At 39.7% G+C, this 23,250-nt stretch overlaps 1 protein-coding gene across 1 annotated transcript in view; it reads left to right on the forward strand.

Moving 5' to 3' along the window:
- The window catches only part of MAP3K2 (mitogen-activated protein kinase kinase kinase 2), a 37,095-nt gene extending 14,136 nt beyond the window's left edge, over positions 1–22,959 (forward strand). The window contains exons 8-17 of the mRNA XM_035128290.2: positions 1,008–1,138; positions 1,994–2,073; positions 2,188–2,255; positions 2,985–3,077; positions 5,251–5,457; positions 7,668–7,816; positions 8,959–9,090; positions 9,285–9,414; positions 10,592–10,769; positions 12,525–22,959. Coding sequence (XP_034984181.1) covers positions 1,008–1,138; positions 1,994–2,073; positions 2,188–2,255; positions 2,985–3,077; positions 5,251–5,457; positions 7,668–7,816; positions 8,959–9,090; positions 9,285–9,414; positions 10,592–10,769; positions 12,525–12,750 — 1,394 coding nt within the window. The 3' untranslated portion in view covers positions 12,751–22,959. The remainder of the gene's footprint in view (positions 1–1,007; positions 1,139–1,993; positions 2,074–2,187; positions 2,256–2,984; positions 3,078–5,250; positions 5,458–7,667; positions 7,817–8,958; positions 9,091–9,284; positions 9,415–10,591; positions 10,770–12,524) is intronic.
- The last annotated feature ends 291 nt before the right edge of the window (positions 22,960–23,250 follow it).

A 23,250-nucleotide genomic window follows, 5' to 3' on the forward strand; every position in this document is an offset into this window, starting at 1 on the left:
CTGCCTCCATTTCTTCCCCTTCTATTTGCCAGGAGGTGATGGGACCAGTGGCCATGATCTTGGTTTTTTTGATGTTGAGCTTCAGACCATATTTTGCGCTCTCCTCTTTCACCCTCATTAAAAGGTTCTTTAATTCCTCCTCACTTTCTGCCATCAAGGTTGTGTCATCTGCATATCTGAGGTTGTTGATATTTCTTCCGGCAATCTTAATTCCGGCTTGGGATTTATCTTGTCCAGCCTTTCGCATGACGAATTCTGCATATAAGTTAAATAAGCAGGGAGACAATATACAACCTTGTCGTACTCCTTTCCCAATTTTGAACCAATCAGTTGTTCCATATCCAGTTCTAACTGTAGCTTCTTGTCCCACATAGAGATTTCTCAGGAGACAGATGAGATGATCAGGCACTCCCATTTTTTAAGAACTTGCCATAGTTTGCTGTGGTCGACACAGTCAAAGGCTTTTGCATAGCCAATGAAGCAGAAGCAGATGTTTTTCTGGAACTCTCTAGCTTTCTCCATAATCAGCACATGTTTGCAGTCTAATATACTTCACAGAATTGTTGTGAGATTTAAATTGAGATAAAATTTGGAGATAGAAATGTAATAAAAAGGTAAGCACCTGTGTGTGGGTGAGAGAGAGGAGACCAGTGCATTGAGTCCTGCTAGCGCAATGTGACTTTTGCACCCCTCTTCTCCCTCTGTAGCCCCCATTCCCTCCCCAAATCCTGGTCAGGAGGGTCAAGAGAACCCCCAGAACAGCAGCAGGCAGAGGATAGAGGAAATCATTCCGTCTGGCAAGCCAAAATACTTGTGCTGACAGAACAATCACTTAAGTGCGACATTGAATCCCACCCCTTTGAATGTATCTTCCCACCAAGAGATAGTCAAATCTGTGGATGTTCAAATAAATGACACATGCTTTGATAGTAAAATCCTGTAAGTAGATGATTTTTGCTGGTAAAAGAATTATTATAATTTACTCACATATTTTTAAATACCAACAGGTTATTATAGTCGCGACAGAAGCTCTCCCCCTCCAGGATACATTCCAGATGAGCTGCACCAGGTGGCCCGGAATGGCTCATTCACCAGTATAAACAGTGAGGGCGAGTTCATTCCAGAGAGCATGGATCAGGTGAGTGTTTTCTTTCATTTTCCCTTTAGGAGCTACTGCATTAAGGGGCTGCTGCATTTCCTTTAAAAGGGGCTACTGCATTAAGGTTTATCCTGTTTAAGATCCTTTGTTACCTTCTTTGTTATCCTGACCTAACGGCTAACAGTAGTCTATGGTGTAATGGCCAGGGGAGATGCAGCTCTCTCACAGGCAACTCTTGGTACAACTATATATGATACGATCCTTCAGGCTTAGCTAAGCAGTGTGGCAAGTGGCAGAAAGGGAAGGAAAAACCTCCCCCCTTCTTTTCTTCCTTCATGCCCCTGATGCTGCTGTTTTTACTGCTTGCAAGGTAAGTGAATGGGGGAATATGTGTTTTGGGAGGGTTTCAGGGAGCCATGTGGGTTGGTGAGGATTTGCACAGGGACATTTTTCTGAATTATCAGATTTATTCAGAAAAATTGAATGGGAGTTTTCTCACTCCCATCCCCTGAATATCTCTGATAATTTACCAATAAATCTGAGGTGAGCTTGAGAAAATGTGCTCATCTCTAATGCCAACACTTAATTATGCCCAGAAATGAACTGGTAGCCAGTGTATCTCCTTAAACACGGGATTAAGGTGTTCCCAGTCTCCAAATTTGTACTTGGCTAGTATCTACTTGGCTCATAATACAGCTACTGGGTTACTAGCAGAAGTTTCTGAGACATCTTCAAAGATAGCACTATGTATAATGTGTTACAGTAAGCAATCCAGAATGTTAGCGGAGCCTGGGCAACCATAGTCTGTGTTTCCCTAGCTTGTTGCATGTTGCCTATGTATGTTACACCCTTGTAGTGATAGTTCTTCAAACTTTCTTGTACTTTTGTTTCCAGATGCTGGATCCGTTATCACTGAGCAGTCCTGAAAACTCTGGCTCAGGAAGCTGCCCTTCGCTTGACAGTCCTTTAGATGGGTAAGAACCACATAATCTGCACTTCTTTCTGCTGTGATCTTTAAAACAACGAGGTAACAGAATTCAGGTAGTGCTTTACACAAGGATGTAATAGTTCAATGTTTCTACTTGTAGGGACAGCTACCCCAAGTCTCGGATGCCAAGAGCCCAGAGCTATCCAGATAATCATCAAGAGTTTTCTGGTAGGTAAAACAAATGTGTACAGTTTCCGATGCTATCCTTACAAAATCTTCTACTGTAACTTCAGTGTATGTCTGGATGTATGCATAAAGTTTAACCTAATAATGTTTTATTTGTCTTTGAGGCTGTCGTAACAATGACAAAAGTATGAAAAGTAGAAACAACCGTATGTTCATACAAAAATGTTTACTATTTTTTTTGAAACGCTAGTAAATCAGTATATCAACGGAGATGAAGCATGTGCTTCTAAGCTGCAAATACACCAGTGGAGGCAGAGCATAGCTATCATGGGTAATAACTATTAATAGCCTTAACTTCTATGAATTTGTCTAAGCCTCTTTTAAAACCATCCATGTTGGTGGCCATCCTGTGGGAGTGAGTTCCATAGGTTAACTCTGTGCTGTGTGAAGAAGTACTTTCTTTTATCTGTCCTGGATCTTTCAACATTCAGCTTTGTTTGATGTCCTTGTGCTATGATATCAGGAGAAAAACTTTGTTCTGTCCATTTTCTCTATGTCATGCATAATTTTACAAACTTCTGTTGTGTTACCTCCTACTCGTCTTTTCTCTAAACCAAAAAGCTCCAAATAATGCAGCCTTTCCTTATAGGGGAATTACTTTGTCCCCTTGATTATTTTAGTTGATCATTTGACTAACTCACATAACTTTTTCATCCAAACCCAAAATAGCCTAATTGAGAACAGTAACTTAGTTTCTCCCCCCCCCTTTAGATTATGATCTTCCTATATTTGAGAAGTTTGGCAAAGGTGGAACTTACCCTCGAAGGTATCATATTTCATACCACCATCAAGACTACAATGATGGTAAGTTTGTGGGCCCCTTAACACTTTTGTGAAAGCTTCTCCCCCCCCCAAAAAAAAACCATAATGCACTTTCCTATCCAGAAGGGAGGCAATTTTAATCTTCAGTTGTGTGTGCTCTGCAATACAAAATGGTATTTCTTGGCTGGTCTCCTTTCCAAGTTTGAAATGTTCCTTAATTCTTTATCTGTATGCAGCCATAACAGTGTGTGATGGATTTAGGAACATAATTAATTTTCATGAGTTTTCTGAATGGCCTAGAGGCTGTTTGAAAGGGGGGGAAAGGAACCGAAATGTATGATTGCTGCTTTAGGAACATAGGAAGCTCCCTTGCACCAAGTCAAACCCTGGTGCAGCTAGCTCAGGGTTTCAGGGTTTCAGACTAGGCTGTCTCTCAGCCTTGCGTGAAGATGCCAGGGATTGATAATGATGTCCTTCTGCATACAAAGCAGATTCTCTAGAACTTGGCTACTTTCATATTAATGTGCACATTTGTAAACTCCTTTGAATTAGGTAGAATTTATTTCCAAGTTAGCTTCCATTGTCTTCCAGCATAACAAATACAAATATTACAGACAGGCAGCTAAGTCGTGTTTCTTGCCGACAACTTAAACTCTGCTGTTTAAATAACCTTGGGAAATTTTCCATTGTTTCTTGTTGCCCATGGGCATTAACGTATCTGAATCTCATTACAATTACAATTAGTTTTAATAAAGGTAAGAGTGTACTATATTTTACTGCATTGTACTATATTTTTCAAGCCACAGTTGCCTTTCCACAAAAGAAGTTCTCTTTTTGCAGAAAGGGCTGAGATCCTGTGGAGTCTTGCCCTGGAGGAAAGAAGGGAGAGAGGGGAAGGCAGTATTTGCAATTTTTCCCCCAGCACCACCCCAAGTTCTGTTCTGCAGTGGCCCTCAACCCTTCGGAACAGCTTTTCAGGGGGCTGCAAGGGGAAGGAATGGGTGACAACTGCCTTCATCTGGCAGAAGTGTCTTGTGAGGGGAGATCTATTTCCTCGTTGTCACAGAAGAGCGTAGGATGCTGTCTTATACCAAGTCAGTCCTTTGGTCCATCTAGTGCAGGGATGTTTACCCCAGTGGTTCCAAATCTTTTTTGATATGGCAACCCACAAGTCAAAATTGACTTGGTATGGTGCCCATTGATTTATTATCACATGAATTTAGGACCTTAGGTCCTCATGCATTTTAACTACAAGTTTGCCAGTTTTATAACCGTTACTTGAGGTATCCAGGCAAAAAATTCCGTAACACTTTTGAGCCACCAGAAGGCAGTTTGCAAGTGCTATAATGTAAAATTTACTCTTTCCCATGTTCAGTTACAAGTGTCACCACGGTATTATAATAAAAGTTGTAAGAAGTATTTATCCTACCAGTGAAGGATTACAAGCAGTACAGTAGACAACCGCATCAGGTTACAAACGCTTCAGGTTGCAAACTCTGCTAACCTGGAAGAGTTACCTCAAGTTGAGAACTTTGCCCCAGGATGAGAACAGAAATTGTGTGCCGGCAGTGCAGCAGCAGCAAGAGGCCCCATTAGCGAAAGCACACCTCTAGTTAAGAACAGTTTCAGGTTAAGAACGGAGCTCCATAATGAATTAAGTTTGTAACTAGAGGTACCACTGTAATTATTTTGGGCTTGCTTATAACGCCCTTGGCCAACTTGTACAAGCCTTGTGCCCCACATGCAGGTTGGAACCCACTGGCTGAGAAACACTTGCCTACTGACAGGCAGGGACTCACCAGGGTTTTAGATAGGAGACATTTTCCTGAACATGCCATCAGAGATTGAATCTGGGACCGCCTGCCACTGAGCTGTGGTCTTTCCCCAAGTTAAGTTCCTCCTTCCACACAGAAAAAGTTGTGTTAAGAGTTGGATCCGAGTCTGCTGAATGTGTACAATCTTCCAAGAGATGGTGCTAGATCCGTTTCCTTTGGAAGGTATTTCCTTATTCCTAATTCATCTTATGCACTTTTCTTTCTTTCTTTTTTAATCTAGAGGTAGCATGCTCTGTTCATTTGTGATTGCCATTGAGGTAGAAAAGCGTGGCTCTAGTCTATCCAGCATTCAGTTACTATCCTTTGCTTCCAGTGTAATGTACAAATGGAAATAATGTTTCATGGTCCTGTATTGTAGGTTTCTTTCTTCATTTCTGCAGGCCGTAAAACTTTTCCACGAGCTAGGAGAACCCAAGGAAACAGCTTACGATCCCCAGTTAGCTTCAGCCCAACTGATCACTCATTGAGTACAAGCAGTGGGAGCAGTGTTTTCACTCCAGAATATGAAGATGGGCGGATGCGAAGAAGAGGAAGTGACATAGACAATCCTACTTTGACAGTCATGGATATCAGTCCGCCTAGCCGCTGTAAGGAAAAAAGCTGCATATAATGCCATGTGACAGACAAGTCCAGTAAAAATAAGGTAACTTTAAAATGATTGCAAAAGGAATTGTTTTTGAGAGAACAATCAGACTAGTAAAACAACATCAACTCCATGCCAAAATATATAGCGCGATAGAAAACAGATTTCTTTTTCCATTCCCAGTTGCTAGAAATGACTGGAAAGTAATAGTCACTTGACAGTGTAATATTTTGGAATCTTTGGGGTCAAATGGGTCCCCTTTTTGTAAATTTGTTTTTAAAACCTATTAACACCAAATCTTGAAAAACAAAAAGCTCTAGAACTTAGTTTGTAAATTTCCTTTGCCAAATCATCAGTAAAATCCGTTGATGGCAGTCGCTGTCATAATCTTCTGGCATCTGGGCCAACACTTTGTTTCAGCATAAGACAATCCAGTATGGTTCCTCCATGCTAATAACGGCCAGTGTGAGTGGAAATGAATAAGGTACCCCAAATGCTTGACAGATTTTCTACCCCATAGAAGTGCTGGACTGTACACAATTTTGTGCCATCGCATAGAGGATACTCTGGATACTCTCTTAGAGGTGGTGATGTCTGATTTGGGGTGAACCCAAGCTTAGCTCATTCTGTTCTCTATCCCTATATGCACTGGTTATTAACACCCCCAAAGTGTCAGTGCTTGACATTGTCAGTGGATTGAACCTGCTTGGCTTGAACATGGCCCTCTTGTTCTCATTTGGAAATGCCTCAGGAGAATGGCCTATGGCACCTGGAGTGGTCACTCCATCCACCCTGTACTAAGACCAGCCATGGCAACATTTGTGTCGAGCTGAACAAGGCAGCTTTTCGGATCTTCATTTTTTTTGCTTGTCTGATGATTGTCTCAAATAATTTCTTTTGCTATTATTTTAAAGTTTGCATGTACTTTCCCCAATCTCTACTGGACTGCCTGCGTTCCTATTTTTCTTTTCAATTACTTTGAGTCTCTCTGTCCCGGTGAGTTCCTGTGCTGCTATCTGCATGTTAGCAGTTTACACCTACAGAAAAGCGGGACAAGAATGACTTTCATATAAGCCTCCTGTCTCTTGTAAAGCAGCTGCCAGTGGTGCTCATGGGTAGAGCCCCCAGGACTGTCCCCTTGCTGGAAAACCCACGTGCAAATAAAGCAGCCCCCTTCAGACTCACCCTGATCATGCATCAGCTGGAGTTTGTGCCTGACATGCACAGTGACACTGAGAAAATGGAGCTCAGCCGGTGTATTCCTGCTTGTCCCTTTCTGCATTCCTACTGAATGCCTGCAGAGGGCCCTATATATTGCATGCGCCTATTTCTCTGGAAGAACAGATGGCATAGACATCTCCCTAGAGAATATCAAATACACACAGGTATCTTGCATTACTAGCTTCTAGCACTTTTGTGGATAAATTGGTAATTCTAAAGAGATACACCATTGGCATTAGGAGGAAATGTTTCAATACATTGTCCCTCACAAAAACTGTGTCATATTTAACAAAAAACTTTCCTCACACCTGACAGGGTAAAGTTACTAAGTTGTATGTGACTGAGCAACTGCAATGGTTTGTTGCCCTAATTGAGTACATTGCTATCATAAGCAACTATTTAGTTTCAGTCTGTACTAGGTGCCTCCTCAGTCCAAAGTAATCTTTTGTATGAGATACTTTGGACTGAAAAGGTATCTGGTACGGACTGAAACTAAATAGTTACTTAACTATTAACTAATGTTCTATCCTTAGATGCATGGATAAGTTTTCAGGAGACATCAGCAGTCTGCATATTAGTCACACTGCTGTGCTTAATGAGTATTTTCTTTGAGTTTTTGACAGATGGAAAATGTTAAGCATTTTTACAACATGCTATGTTGCAAACTGATCAGGGAATATTTATTGATGCACATTTACTTTTAATAAATAATATTAATAGCTTAATGATTTTTCTGCCATATAAACTGCCACTTTTTATTTTAAGTTAATTTAGTTGCATTAAAGTGAGGAATGCAAGAGTGGTTTGTGACTTGCATTCTTGATCATTACTACAGATTGTTGTCTTAAAGTTTCTCTTTAAATGCTTATGTTGCAAAATGCAATGTGTGTATGTATAAATCCTTGCTGAAACATTCCTTGAAGCTTTGATCTTCTGATCCTTTTTCTTTGAGTAATAGAAATTGATATATATTTTTTAATATTCTGTTTTCAGCCCCAAGAGCTCCAACTAATTGGAGACTAGGTAAACTCCTGGGGCAGGGTGCATTTGGCAGAGTTTATCTGTGCTATGATGCAGATACAGGACGTGAGCTAGCTGTTAAGCAAGTTCAGTTTGATCCTGACAGCCCGGAGACCAGCAAGGTAAGAGTACTGGTTTTGGTTGGTGGGTGGGTTGGTTGGTTGGTGGGTTGTTGTTAACCACTTTTCACACAGAGGAGTGTCCCAAAGCAATTTACAGCATAAAATACATTAAAACTCAGTATAAAACAATTTTAAAAAACCTGAACATGCTCATCCAGTAATATGTGTAATAGTAGGACAAATCCTACTTACCTCAGTAACTGGATGAACGGGGGATGGGACGGGGGACTAATTCTTTTTCCCAATGTATGAGCGCAAACGCTTTAGCCTGGCACCTACAAGCAAACAATGATGGCACCAGGCTTACTTCCTTGGGGAGAGTATTCCAGAAATGGGCAGCCACCACTGCAAAGGCCTGTTTCTGTGTTGCCTCCCTCTGCATATTCCTTGAAGGAGGCAGAACAGGACTAGGAATGCAGTGTCCAGGTAGCTTCATATATGGAGAGGTGCCTCATGTATCTGTTACCCAACTACTTCCAGAGCCAGTGAGGCATAGTCGTTAGGGTGCTGGACTAGGACCTGGGAGTCTAGGGTTCGAATCCCCACCCAGTCATGAAGCTCACTGGGTGTGGCCTTGGGCCAGTCACTGTCTTTCCCTACCTCGTAGGGTTGTTGTGGGGATTGAATGAGGAGGAGAACCATGTATAATCCACCTTGAGCACCATGTAGAAAAATAGGTAGGCTTTGAATGCAATCAATCATCAGTCAATAATATTCTGAAAATTTCCTGTAGTTTTATTTTGGCTGCTATAAAATGTGGACATTAAGAAGAGGTTGAAACCCAGTCCACTGTGCAGTGAAAATAACAGAATAAGGACTCTTACATTGCTCAAGTTCATTTCAAAGGGACTCGAAAAAGTCCAGTCTTTATATAAGAAAATTGTAATGTAATTTTATGTGGTGTACTAGATAAAATAATAAGTACTAACCAATTTAGCCACTCTTATTTAATAGTTGGGGGTGGTGGATTTGCTAATTTCCCAAGTTCATGGGTTTCTAATAGTGAGCTAGAGGATGAGCCCCAATGTGGCCTTTGGAAGTCTTCAGTTCCAAGTGCAAGTTAAATGATGTGTTTATTGTTGTTTGAATCAAACCTGCTTGTCAGATTCTGTTAAGGCTAATCCTGTGCTCTTGCGTTCCAGGAGGTAAATGCACTTGAATGTGAGATTCAGCTTCTGAAAAACCTTCTACATGAGAGAATTGTTCAGTATTATGGCTGCTTGAGGGACCCTCCCGAAAGAACACTCTCTATATTTATGGAATACATGCCTGGGGTAAGCCAGAGATCTGGATATAGATAGTAAGTTAATGTCAGCTAGTTAGAGTTAAGGCCAGATAGGGGAAGGGTTCTTAGAGGATTGCTTCTACAAACTTGTGAAACATTTTTAAATGCAGCCATTTTTCATTGAAGAGTAATTCTACTTTTGAAACAGGTGCTACAGTATTCTTATTCTTCCTTTGTCTCTAGGGCTCAATTAAGGATCAGTTGAAGGCATATGGCGCACTCACGGAGAATGTGACTCGGAAATACACCCGGCAGATTTTGGAAGGAGTTCATTATTTGCACAGTAACATGATTGTACATAGAGATATTAAAGGTAAGAATGGGAGAATTGTTGAAGGTAGATAAGTAATGTGGTTAGAAAAAATAACTATTAACTAAATATGAGCCAAATCTTTATGATGAAAACAAGACAATGTTTTATTCAAGGTTCTTCTTGCATTCTTGCAATTAAAATATAAATATATCTGTTGGTAGTTTATAGCGTTTCAAGTTAAGACATCATTTCAAGTAAGACGGCTAGAAAATTCTAACAGACTCTCTCATTCATATTGCTTTGTCAAAAAATTCTCAAAACATCTCCAAAGCAGTCAGAACATTAAACAACTCGTGTCATGGTACCAATAGGTGAATCTTTTCCATTTATTCATTGTGAATGCTTTTCCAGTACAGTGGTACCTCGGGATACAAACTTAATTCATTCCAGAGGTCCGTTCTTAACCCGAAACCGTTGTTAACCTGAGGCGCGCTTTCGCTAATGGGGCCGCCTGCTGCCGCGCGATTTCTTTTCTCATCCTGGGGCAAAGTTTGCAACGCAGAGCAACTACTTCCGGGTTAGCAGAGTTTTTAACCTGAAATGTTTGTAACCCGAGGTACCACTGTATTTGGAATTCCAACCACAAAGTTTGGCAATATTTAGTGTTTGCACAGTGCTTTTCTCCGTGCCTAAAGAGCTTCTCATATACTGCTAATGTGTAAAATGTTCCTCGTATGCCAGTTTTATCCCCATATTGCTGAAAGAATAGCAGCTTGCCTTAGATCACCAATGAGGGAGTGCATGGCTTAGTTGCAGTTTGAGTCTGGCTCATAGTCCTGACATGTACACTGCACCAAATTCTCAAAACAGCTGTATACAATTCCAAAGCCCAGGGAAAACAGCATGGCAAGTACCCCAGGCTCACACACCTCTTGACACATCTCATCATAGTTTTACAAGGAAAACGATAGTAATTTTATTTCTATTTCCTCATCCTGTCTCCCCTACCTTGGCCTACTTACGTGGGTGAAATACCAAGACATCCTGGATCATTTTCCAGGAAGTGATCTGTGTACTGATATGTACACTTGTATAAAAGGGCCACTGAATCAAACATTGAATTCTACGTTGAGCAGATGTACATGTAATTTCATGTAATATTCTGCTACTATAAGTCTTCTGTAAAGTTAGCTTGCTACCAGATATACACCAAACCTTATCTCTCTGTGTTTTTCAGGTGCAAATATTCTCAGAGACTCTGCAGGGAATGTTAAGCTGGGTGATTTTGGTGCCAGCAAGCGGCTTCAAACAATTTGCTTGTCTGGTACAGGTATGAAGTCTGCCACAGGAACGCCATACTGGATGAGTCCAGAAGTCATTAGTGGAGAAGGGTATGGGAGGAAAGCAGATATCTGGTATGTCTATGCTGTTCCAATGAAAATCAGTTGTACAAGTGCCTTAACATTAAATGGTATGCTTGACACGCACATACATGTGTGTGTGTGTGTGTGTGTGTGTGTGTGTGTGTGTGTGTGTGTATTTTCATCTACTTAGGACACACTGTTCACAAATCTGGATTATAAAGTTATGAAGGAAGTGGCATAATGACATGGCATTAGTAAGCAGGGCAATATGACTGGTCGGTTGTGTACAGATCTGTGAAAGAATTCAGGTAATACATGTGAGAAAATGATCTTTGGAGGAGTCTGGGATGATCCATTGCCTCTTTGATACAGCTTACAGGCTCCCATTTTTGGAATTGATGCTCTGGTATGGCTTGGGTCTAGACTACTTCATGTTACAGGTGGGGTCTCAGATAACTTAATGCAGTATTCTTCCCTACAAACAAATGTATTCCAGATTTATTTTTATTTTATTTTTTAAAAAACCTAGTATATTATGGAGAAAGCTTGGTTTTAACTCTTCACTCTGACATATTATTATTATTATTATTATTATTATTATTATTATTATTATTAGCCTGCCCTTTGTCCTGCAGGAGCCCAGGCACTTATACAACATGATAATAGTTACAATGCTTAAAACATCTGAAATTCTCTATGATACAGAAAAAAATAAGCAGTAATAAAGAACTGCTGAATCGCCAGACAAGGTTCATGTCCTAAAAGCTTGGGCAAGCAAAAGTGTCTTCAGTTTACAGCCAAGTGTCATCAGTGTGATAAACAAATGCACTCTTCTGAAAGGGAGTCCCAGGATGCAGCTGAGAAGGCCTTATCTCAAGTCACCATCCCATGGGCCCATTGTAGGCATTACTTGCATTTAGTTTGGATTATGTTTCTGAAAGGAGAATTGAGGATGTGCTTCTAATAGGTTATTCTAGCTTCAAAGACTGCTGTGTGTGAGTTTTCTTTGTAAGAAGGCAGCCGATTTGTAAGTTCTTGTTTTCTTGCAGTGATTGCAGCTATTTCCTTGCTTTCCAAGGTATTTTATGTCACTTTTCAGAAGTATCTCACAAAGCATTTGCATAAGATTATTACAATAATAAGCATCAAAACCTTTCCACAATAAAAAAATGCAGTTGTTTGTTTTGAAAATGCTGTTTGTTTTTGAAAATGCTTTTTCTTGACAAGGGGAATGTGGCTCTCTCCTGAAGTCCCTGTGAGTGACAGTTGGGAGAGTTGTCTGGCTCAGTCTGATAATTCAGAGGAAACCCTCTGGGTTTAAGGTTTAGGGTTAATGGTTAAGGGTTAGGGTTAGGGGTTAGGTGTTAGAGTTAAGGTTCGGGATCAGGTTCTAAAATTGAGGGGCAACTTTAAATATTGAATTAATGTAGCTCCAAACTTCATCTTCTAATTTTCTTCAGTACAATTTCAGTCTCCCACCATTTTAGAGATAAATCATTAATTTAATTGTAACACAAAACACTTTTGCTGGCCTATGGTTTTTAGGTATGTGCCTACAAGTGTACAAACCCTTTGTGGTGCTGTTGGGTAATTAAGTTATTGATAGATTGACCATTAGATCTAGCAACAAAATTATTATGTTATTGGCATAATACACACTACTACTACATGTGAAAGAAATGCAGTCTTTTGAACTGAATGTAAGTTGTGCTCTTTAGATATCTCCGTCTGCTTACTCCTGCAGATAGTAGAGAAACTTATTAGTTTATGTGACTTTAACTTGCTTTTCATTCTTGACTGTTACAGGAGTGTAGGCTGTACTGTGGTAGAAATGCTCACGGAGAAACCACCTTGGGCAGAGTTTGAAGCAATGGCTGCCATCTTTAAAATTGCCACACAGCCAACCAATCCCCAGCTGCCACCTCATGTCTCGGACCACGGTCGGGATTTTCTGAAGCGAATATTTATTGAGGCCAAATTGCGACCATCTGCAGATGAACTGCTAAGACACACGTTTGCACATTATCACTGATGGCCTGCTTCAACCCAGCTGTCACCTACTGCATTTATTTTCTGACTGCACTTTTTTTTACACAAGGTTGAGAAAAGACAAGGGAGAAGTTGTTTCTCTTGATTCTTTATTTCATATAGATTGTTAATCTCTGCATATTTACACTGCAGATTTTGTTCCCCATTTAGGACTTAAGATCTTTTGGTTTTGGTAATGTACTGATGTGGTTCGCATAAAGCACTTTAGTACATATTCATTCCTTATTTAAGGGGGGGAAGGCAAGTTATTTGGACTGCCAGGAATTGTGTGTTAAGGTTTTTTTTCCTAGCACTACTGATTATCTCAGGATGCAGGAAAAATATACTTGTTGTTAGCAGATATAGAAAAGGAAAATGTGTCCAATTGTTCTTTGTAATATGTAGATAGATGCCCTGGGAGGTTTTGGTTGTGTTTCAGCTTTGACATGAGGCTCATCCACAGTATTGGAAACAGGTTTAAAAGCTGCAAACTCAAATTGCCGACCAAGGTGTATTCTGGAAAAGAAATCTGACTAGTGCATCGCCTGCAACCAAATGTATATTTATAATTTTAAAAGAATATACAGGAGGGTTCCCTAGCTGAAGTAGTTCAAGAGTCTTTTGAGTCAAGTAGTTCTGATGTGTGAATGTTCTGGACCAGGAATCGTAGATAAACAGATCACTGTAGATCCATAAACCTTTAGAGTTGAAGAACAAGCTTCACATACCGTGCCACAAGTTAATTTACTTAATCTGCTAAGATCTGCAATGGGTTGTGCTGGATGGGACCCCTGGTGGTCAGGGTGAAGGCTAGTTTCTCTCTTGATAATTTTCTGTTCTGCATCCTTCATGCTGTCCCAACTGGCCTGTCTGTTGCATAAAATACTTAATGAGACCCAGTCTCTCTTCTTCCTTCCTTCCTTCCTTCCTTCCTTCCTTCCTTCCTTCCTTTATTAACATGCTTATGATGAAATTTTAAAGTACTGTACTTGAATAGGTATCAGTGTCAAAATTAAGCCATTACCATATATGTTGATGCTAAACAGAAGTCTTTGTCTTAAGTGCATTTGATTTAATAATCAAATAGTATTTGCAGAATTTGCATCATGGTGAGCCTGCAGAAATTGGCTTTCCAGGTTTTTGATATGGAGTATAGATGATCCCTCCTCTTTTTAAGCAAAAAGAGAAAGCAAGCTGAGTAGAAATAGATATGGAGGTTTCCATGTGCATTGCAATGATATAATTAAGTTCCAGCACGCTGACCCTGATGGAGGCACAAAGAATGAGGTACCATTTTTACTGTCCTTTTTCTAAAGTACATTTTATACCTTATCTGACTGTTAGTAATTAAAATAATTTCAGATTTGACATTATTATCCCATTCATATTTGGACACCTGAATATAGTCTTGAAAGGAAAAGAAACCCCTTTAGAATGTTTTAATACTTTCTGTCCCTTCAAGAAATTGGGAAAAGCTCCTGAAAGGAAAAAATTCTAGTTTCCAGTGCCACAGTGTCTGTTTTCCAGAGGTGATGTTTCTTAATGCTGCTATTAAACGTTTCCTAGGGAAATTCAGCGCAGCCTGTATGGAAGCATCCTTGGCAAACCAAACATACTGCAGGTGTGCAGATATTACATGGACAGTGCATAGTCTGTGACACTATCTTCCATTAATAAGCTAAAAAAAGTCTCAACAGCAATCAGTTCTGGAACAATGTAATGCTATGCATGTGATACGTTGCATGCATGTATATAATGCTCCCCATACTTTAGCCACAGGTTAGAAATAAGAGTTGCAAGCCCTAACTCTTGTTTGCAGTTGTAAGTGGTTAAAGCCAGCAAGGGAAATTTACGGTTGGGAGCGTGGGCACAAGAGGCTTAGAGGTAATATCTGATCCTTTAGCCATGGTTAAAGGATGCAGAGCACTATGAGAGCACTCAAAGTTTGGGAATCAAAAGTTGATTGAACAAAATTTACTCTAGGTCACACTAAGAGACTCTTGCAGTTTTCTATGAAATATAGTACCTAATGTAGAAACTATCATACTGAGTGGACTTCTAAGAATAATAATTTCTTTAGTTCTTAAATAAGCAAATCCTATTAATTGTGAATAAAAAAAGAAATGGTCAATTTTTGCTACCAAAAAAGAAAGAGGTCTAATAGTCTGGGGGTGATTCCAGTGATTGACCTTCCTTCAATACCATAGGTATTGATCCCTCTCTGTGGCCCACTGTCTGTTGTCTTCTCCTACAGACGTATGCTCATCTTTCTTATACACTCTTTCCAGTTCCTCGTAGGAAAATCCCTAAGGTTCAGATTTCTAAACTCCCATCAAACTGTAACTATGCAAATTGTGTAAAAACATGTGAATCAAGTAAACATCTACAAATGTGCATCGTTTGGTCCATTAATGGAATGTGGGATGAGGCTAAGATGGAAGTATTGACTTCCCAGCCTCCAAAGTGTACCAAACTATGTTGAGCATATTTGTCAAACTTCCTTGCTCTACTCTGTTGTCACTGTTTATAATTGTTTAATATCTAGCAGACAATCATTGCAGCCTGTAAGTGACCTCTTATAAAGTGTTGCTGCACCAGCTAGACATGTTGAACTGAAAGTCTTCCTCCAGTGCAGTGATTTGAGGAGCATATTTAATGAACCTTCCCCTCTCCAGAAAACAGTAACTAGGGTTGCAATCCTGAACACACTCACTGGAGAAGAAGTACCATTAAACAAGACGATAGTTAATTTTGAGTAAATACGCATAGGACTGGGCCATTGGATTTCCCCCCCCCCCCATTCTCATCAAAGTACAGTGGTGCCTCGCTAGACGAATTTAATTTGTTCCACGGGTCTTTTCTTATAACGAAAAATTCGTCTAGCGAATCCCATAGGAATGCATTGAATTTATTTTTATTTTTTTTTGCCCATAGGAACGCATTAATTGAATTTCAATGCATTCCTATGGGAAAACGCGATTCGCTAGACGAATTTTTCATAATACGAATTCGTCTAGCGAGGCAACCTCTGCTCGAAAAATCCTTTCGTTAAGCGGAAATTTCGTTAAGCAGGGCATTCGTTAAGCGAGGCACCACTGTATCACCTGATTTTTGGCTGAGTGGTCATAGAATTGTAGCGTTGGAAGGGATTCCAAGGATCATCTTCTAGCCCAACCCTCTGCAATGCAGGGATCTCAACTAGATCATACATGACAGATGACCATCCAATCTCAGCTCAAAAACCTCCAAGGAAAGAGACTCCACCGCCTCTTATGGAAGTCAGGTCCACTGTTGAACACTCTTACTGTCAGAAAGTTTTCCTGATGTTTAGTCAGAATCTCGTTGCTTGTAACTTGTAGCCATTGGTTCAAGCCCTAGCCTCTGGAGCAGAGAAAACAAGCTTGCTCCATCTTCCATGTGACAGCCCCTTCGATATCGTATCTCCTCCTACTTTTTAACAGCTGACAGAAGTTTCTAGCTCGGGTGCCATTCAGTAGTGTACACTTTTTAATATGATTCTTTGAATATCTGTTTTGAGCTGCAGAATATAAATTTGGTGCTAAAGTCACTGGCTGCCTACCCCTTGCTGTTTAGCTGTGTCAAGAACAGTGTCTCTTGGTGCTCTTTATTATTGGATTGCTAATCATTTGGGATTTGTTGTATCACCTCTTGCCTTTAGAATTCTCAGATGTGTGTAAGCCATGATTGAGGAGAGGGTGGAAGAGTGAACTTTTGAAAAAGCACCTAGGAAAATTACCAAGACTTAATCTTAAAATGTGAGGATGGAAAAATGTGTTAAAATCTAGAATTGAGGCTTGCTTTTAGGAGTCTGGATCTGCCTTAACCTGTTCATCTTTAGCTCAGCCACCATAGTTGTTGTTTTTAGTGTCTGAGGCAGAGTAGTAGTAGTGATGGTTTCAGTTTTCTTTTCTTCCCCACTGTTCAGGGTGGGTAGCAGTATAATCTTAGGAGAAATCCTTGAGGAAGGAAATAAAGTCAGCTTTTTTGGCTATTAGACAAATGCTTAGGACACCACTCGCTTGTGGAACCTGAAGGAAGAATGTGAATCTCTGAAACTCTAAATTTTGAGCAGTTAAAAGGGGCCTGAAAATGTTAACATTACTTTATAGTGTACAGGTATGATGGTACTCATTGATTATGTGAAGGGTAACATTGTTATTAGAGTATTAGTTGTGTAGGTACAACATAGAGCAAGTAGGACAATACCTCTTACTGGTCATTTAGGGGGAAATATGTAAACTTTTAGAATCGTTTGAGCTTCAGGCATTCAGAGGTCAAATAAAATCCATATAGAATTTACTTGTAGTCAGGCTTTTTGGTAATTTGGATGGGTGCAGTTCTCTAGGACAAAACAAGTACCGTAGATGCTACTAGCAGGCTACACAGATATGAGTCCTGCTTTTCTAGAGTTCTTTGCAACCTAAATCTTACTAAACGGGGGTGGGGGGAGCCTTATGGGTTTTGGTTATATTGCTTACTGTCTACATATTTTCCCACACCTTTTTTGTTCCTAAACAGAGCAGTTTACAGTAACCCAAAATCTGTTTTAAAGCTGCTTTATAATCTGAAGTAGTATGCCGTTTCAGCCTCCCACTTCCTTTGTTCTGAAGAACCAGAGCCTTGACAGAGGGCTAGAGAGTTTAAATTGCATCTCTGTTTATTTTGGTCTCTGAATACCTGTGCTGAAGCATGCAGTTCAAAAGTTTGCGCTATTTTAACAAGGTTACTTCTGTTACCAAAAAGTATGAGAATGGACTTCAAAAAGAATGTATGAATTGCAGCATATGAATTTTAAACTCTTCTTGAATTGTTTTAAAGGGAACTATTTGAAGCTTGGCAGCATTCAGATTCTATATTAACCCACCAGCTTGCGGTGCACAGCTTGTTTCTCTCAGTTGCAGGTCCATTTCCTTATTGTGGCTAGACAAGGGTTTGGGGGAACCTAGTAGAATAAGGTGCCTGCTTTCTGTGCCTCCCCCCCCCCCAGTACTGCATTTTGTCTTGACAATGGCAATGTAAAAGCGCTGCAGAGAAATAATTATCTCTGGAGATTTCATAAATCTGAACTACTGTATTTAATACCATTTAGATGACATTATTATTATTATTATTATTATTATTATTATTATTATTAATTTTTTAAATCATCAACAACCAAACACAGTGAAACCCCCCAGGCGCTGCTACATTAGGTAAACATAAACAATAAAAAACATATTTAAATCAACTATATGTACAATTCTATATATATAAAGCTCCACACTCCACAAGGTTTATTTCACTTTTAAATTTTGATTACCCCAAATTGTTCAAACCTACCCAAATAATTCAATATATTTTCGTTTGAAGAGACGACATAAATACTATCACAAACACATGCTTATATAGGAGTCCCAGTGGTTCTTGTAACATTGTTGCTAGTTATTATTAAAAACACTTGTGATTTGCCCCCTAAGCAGCATGGGGAATGTATCAAAGGTGTTTGATTCTTAATCCTTAGCAATTTTGCACATAATGTAGTGCAAGTTTTGGATATAAGCCCTTTGTCTCACATGAATTGGTCACTGAGATCACTGAACCAAAAAATGCAGTGAGGAATTTTAGTGAATGGCAGCGGCTCTGATGTTAAGGAGCCCAAAAGGTACCATTTTGTTTACAATTAAGACTTTGCCAAATGGAACAGCAGACTTACATGATTACTTTGCGGGTTGCTGTCTCACTGACAAAACTGCTTAGAGCCTTTTAACAACATCTACAAGAAGTGTACACTTTTATTTAGAAGAAAAGCACTGATCTCTCCCGCATGCACTAGTGACATTGTCAATTCATTAAATCCCCCTTTCTAGGTGTGTATTCTAATTCCTAGAATTCCAAAGATGCAGGGAGAATGAGGCCATGAAGCCAATAACCTTGCGTACAACTGCTATCGTGTATAGGCTATTTGCGGAAAAATTTTAAATCATGAATATTCTTCATGTTTCTTAAGGACAATTATGAGAAATTGGTCTGGGAACAGACTGTGATCAAATGATCATTCTAGGGCGAAAATAGAAACAACAAAAAGCTGGTGAAAGAACTGTCACAGCAAAATAAAGATTCATCTCTCCAAACAAGTTGCGAATCTGGCAGCGACAATGCCTCATTTGTCAGCCATGCTAGTTGGCTTTGGTCTGCTGTTTTTAGCAGAATTTAGATGGCACACTGATGGCACATTTTAGCCAGTCAGAAATGAGCGTAATGCAATAATGCATTAGTGTCGTAACTTCTTGTATTTGGTATATCTTGAAAGTTGTCATCTTTTGGAGAAGAATTGGATGAACAAAAAATTGACATGGAATCCAGCCATTGTCTGTAGATTTTTGATACCTAAAGTAAGTTTTTGAAAATCAGGAAACAACCCTAACATGATTTGTTGAAGATAAAAGAAAAATGAAGTTTCACCAAAATCATGTACGGTCTATTGGAAGCAATTTGAATCTGCAACATAAGTCCTTACATTGTAAGTCCTTACATTTCTAAAGCATTTTTGTAGTTTGTTGCACTCATTTTTCAGATGCACACCCCACAGAATGAAACTTAACCTGTTTAGTTATACAAACAACAAAAATCAAGCAGAGTGCCTTTATCTGTATGCCTTAATTTTGTTTGTTTGTATATTAATTACAATAGTGGACAAGTGATGCAGGACCAGCAAGATCAGTCTTTGAACTGTAGAAAATGGCAAATTCCCAGTTGTTAAAAGTTACTTGTTAGTCTGCAGAAATTTCAGATTTAACTACCTAGTGTCCACCACCCCCGCCAGCCAAATTCTATACAAATACTCAGAATACAAACAATGTTAAGCTTGTTGAACAAATGCTTAACTCTCGCCACTGGAAATCAATAGCACTTAATTTGGTTTGACAGTGTCCTTTATTCTTAAGCTATGTGGGAAGTAGGAAGTTCTACCACCACATTGTTCTTTTACTCTTGCACTCTGTTCCAGAATGCATGGTTAATGCTAACAGCTGCCCTCTATAGTCTATGATGGTACTTATTCTGAAGGAAGCTGTTTAATCTCAGTCAGCATGGCCACTGGTTAGGGGATGATAGGACCTCTGGAAAACCACAGGTTCCCAACCCTTGGCTTAAAGCATGTGACAGTATTGTATAGACAATTCAGATGCCGTTTCAAGGAAAACATTTTCTTTCTATTGATACATATAAATTGAAATATATATATGTGAGACAAACCTTGCTCCTGCCATTGTCCAGATTTAATGCTGCATCAATGAGTCAGTTGCACTAGCAATCCTTTCAATCATCTTTGCAGCAGTGTCTGATGACTGCTGCAGGTATTTAAGAGAGCTGGTCAGCATTCACAATATAGTTCCTTTTTTTTCTTTTTTAAAATATGTGATCTTTGGAATATATCATGCCTATGCGGGCTGGGGACAGACTTTATTTGCTTGAATGTAAGTCCTTGCGGTGGTATTAAAGTTAGCAAAGGTACCACCACCAGCACACCAGTACTTAATTGCTGGTTGGTTCCTTTTATGTATTATTGGCATGTCTGCATTTGCAAATCACTGCAAACCAAAGCTTTTCTACTCCTGTACACAGCCCAAAGTGATATTTATCTAGCTTAGAGACTGTTAATTGTTGTCCAGTTTTTAAGCTTTGCTGGACATAACAACTTCCATGTGCAACCCAAGAGGCTGTATGAGCAGAAATATTTTTAAGGGTGCCAATGAAACTGTGTGATACAAGAGTTATGCTTAGTAGCTTCTGTGGAATTTCAAGGGCTCACTCCTGGGTTTGCAAGGTACATCAGTCCTTGTGGTGATGGGGGAGGGCAGCAAAATGTTCAGGTCCTGATAACTAACTGCAGGTGCTAGTGAGTGCTTAACTGGGCAATGCCTGACTCGTGTTCAGTGTTAACGTAAAGGCTTAGCCCTGTTGACGTAGCCAGGAGATTCTAGTACAGCAGCAAAATTTGAAAAGTGATCCATACCTCAGGGAAAATGTTACAGGTTTTAAATGAAAGGTGGAGGTGTATATAACAACTGATCCAAAATCTGACTTTATGCAGGAGCTAGGAGAGAGATCATTTGGTCATACTTACATAAATTCATCTGAAACTTTCAGAAATGAAAGCCATTGGAAGAAATGTTCCTACTTAAAAAAGAAATGTGTGTTTATGCATAATGTTTTGGAAACTGGAATTGGCTTTTAAATTGTAGTGCCACATATTTAATCTCTTCTCAGCACATACGTAATAATGCTAAATGTGTTAGATTCTACTTTGTAGATGATGGAGGCTTAATCTCTTAATGGAAAAAAGCATTCTTATGCTATCCATTGAACTGGCCAGAATTGGCCTTTAGGCAAACTATAGAGCAAATACTAATGAAAACTTGGAGGGATCTGTCACAAGAAAAATCTACGCCTGAAATGGTGCAGCATTCACAAGGCAGTGACCACACTGACCTTCACACTGTGTCCTGCATCTGCAGAAGAGCAGATTGATATGAGAACTTCTAGGAAGAAGCTTGATAATGTGGACCTACATCATCTGATAGAATGGTTTGACAAGCTGCCCATAGCAGCCTCAAGCCTGATGAGCCTTTTATGTGCTGTGCTTGTACGATTAAAGCAGAAGAAATGGAATCTAGAATGCGTACAGAAGATGGACATCATCGGTGGGTATGGTGTATCAGTTATGGTAGAATGCTCCAGTGCGGAAGAATATCTGTCAGTTGTAATTATTCATGTGGCATAACCACTCTATTCTGGAGATTACAATTACAGAAAGAAACGGAAACATTGCGACTACCTCAAATTTGAACTTTAAATACAGCAACGAGTTCATATGTAAATACTCTGCCATGCAAAAAACCTCTCTGTCCACGGAAGTTTGGTCGCTCACTACAATGCTAGAAGAATTGATTGAACCTTAAGCAGTAAAATTAGGACACAGATTGGCTTTGATGGAATGAATCTAGGAATTGTTCTTGTGTCCTCATTCTCACTGATAAAGAAGTTCTCTGCTTCACAAGAGGCCAGCTTGCTAAAGAAAAATAAAAGTGATTGTGAATCGCAGGCTGATTCTTTAACATTGCTCTGCTTCGCAGTACATGTGGATGGCAGCTATGGATGCAAAAACCTCCACAGGAAGCAGGACATTTCCCAAGACACTATCTCCAGCCATTTTCATGGCAGATTTGTGAGGTCTACATGCTAAATCTGAAAGAGTAGGGCTTGGAAACTTGGAAAAGTTCGTTCTTAAAATAAGGCACCGGCTTTTGATTATATCCTTAAATGCTGCTGGGTGCAAGTACAAGATGGTATCGAGGCTTGCATGCAATACAGCTTGCCTATGCTATAAATGTGGCTTGGCACAGATAGAATCATGCAGTGATTGCTAGGGCAACGGATGTGGGATCCAAAGGTGCCTTGCTTAAGCAAAAAAAAAAAAAGTACTTCAATCTGCATCAAGCAGGGGGAGATCATATCCTGAACTATTCCCAATAACCTTGCCCCACCCCAACAAAAGTTGGCTTTTGGGGGGCTGGTGAGAGCTGCGGCACAGAAAACTGAGCAGACGATTCTTGCTCTGGGATGGAAAACTGCTTGTAGTTCTCTGGATCAAAGCCATGGTTGGCTGATCCGATGAAACTTGACAACAGGTCGTGCAGCATAATAAAGTATCACTAGTTTGTTTATTTTGCAGAGTGAATTTTATGGAGATTTCATAAATACTTGTAATGAAATATGTATTTCGTGTCAAAATTTGCCCTTTGCTTAAACTATGATCACCACATATTAGCACTGGAGTTTTGGATAGATTATGTATATCTTCACCTTTCATTTAAGTACTTCTGTACTCCCCCTCCACCACCACCACCACCACCACCAAAAGTTGTATTTCTGTGGCTTCAAAGTTTGCAGCTGAAGGGAAGGAGGCGAGTCTTTAGGTCAGTATAATAGGCCAAAGTATTTCTTGTGCCATAGCAAACCAGAACATTGCAGAGTTTACGGGAGAAGTAGTCCATTTTATTCCAAATAATTCAGAACAATACTTCTCCCTTGGCTATCTTGGTTCGGTGTAAGTCAGACATGCATCCAAGTGAGATTTCTAAACTGCTGGTTACTGAGAAACTTAGCATCAAAAGCATTTTATTGAATTATCTTGTGTATGCCAACTTTTTCTGCATTTCTAAAATAAGAGTACTTGACAAAACTAATGCTATTGGAAGTAGCTGGAGTCAGGTGAAAGGGGTCTTGTATAGGAAGAAGGGTTATTGTAATATACATATATTTTAACGGATTTGACCTCTCTCCTTAATAAGAAAGGAATAACTACAAAAGGTTACTGAAATTCTCTCTGGCTATTTGATTGTAATACATTCAAACCCTGTTGGCAAAGGATGTCTCCTGAGACCCATCCTAGGCTATCAGACACTGAACAAATTCACAGAGTAGTTTAATATCAGAGGTTGAA

This window comes from Zootoca vivipara, chromosome 1 (genome assembly GCF_963506605.1).
Source record: "Zootoca vivipara chromosome 1, rZooViv1.1, whole genome shotgun sequence".
NCBI classification, from domain to species: domain Eukaryota; kingdom Metazoa; phylum Chordata; class Lepidosauria; order Squamata; family Lacertidae; genus Zootoca; species Zootoca vivipara.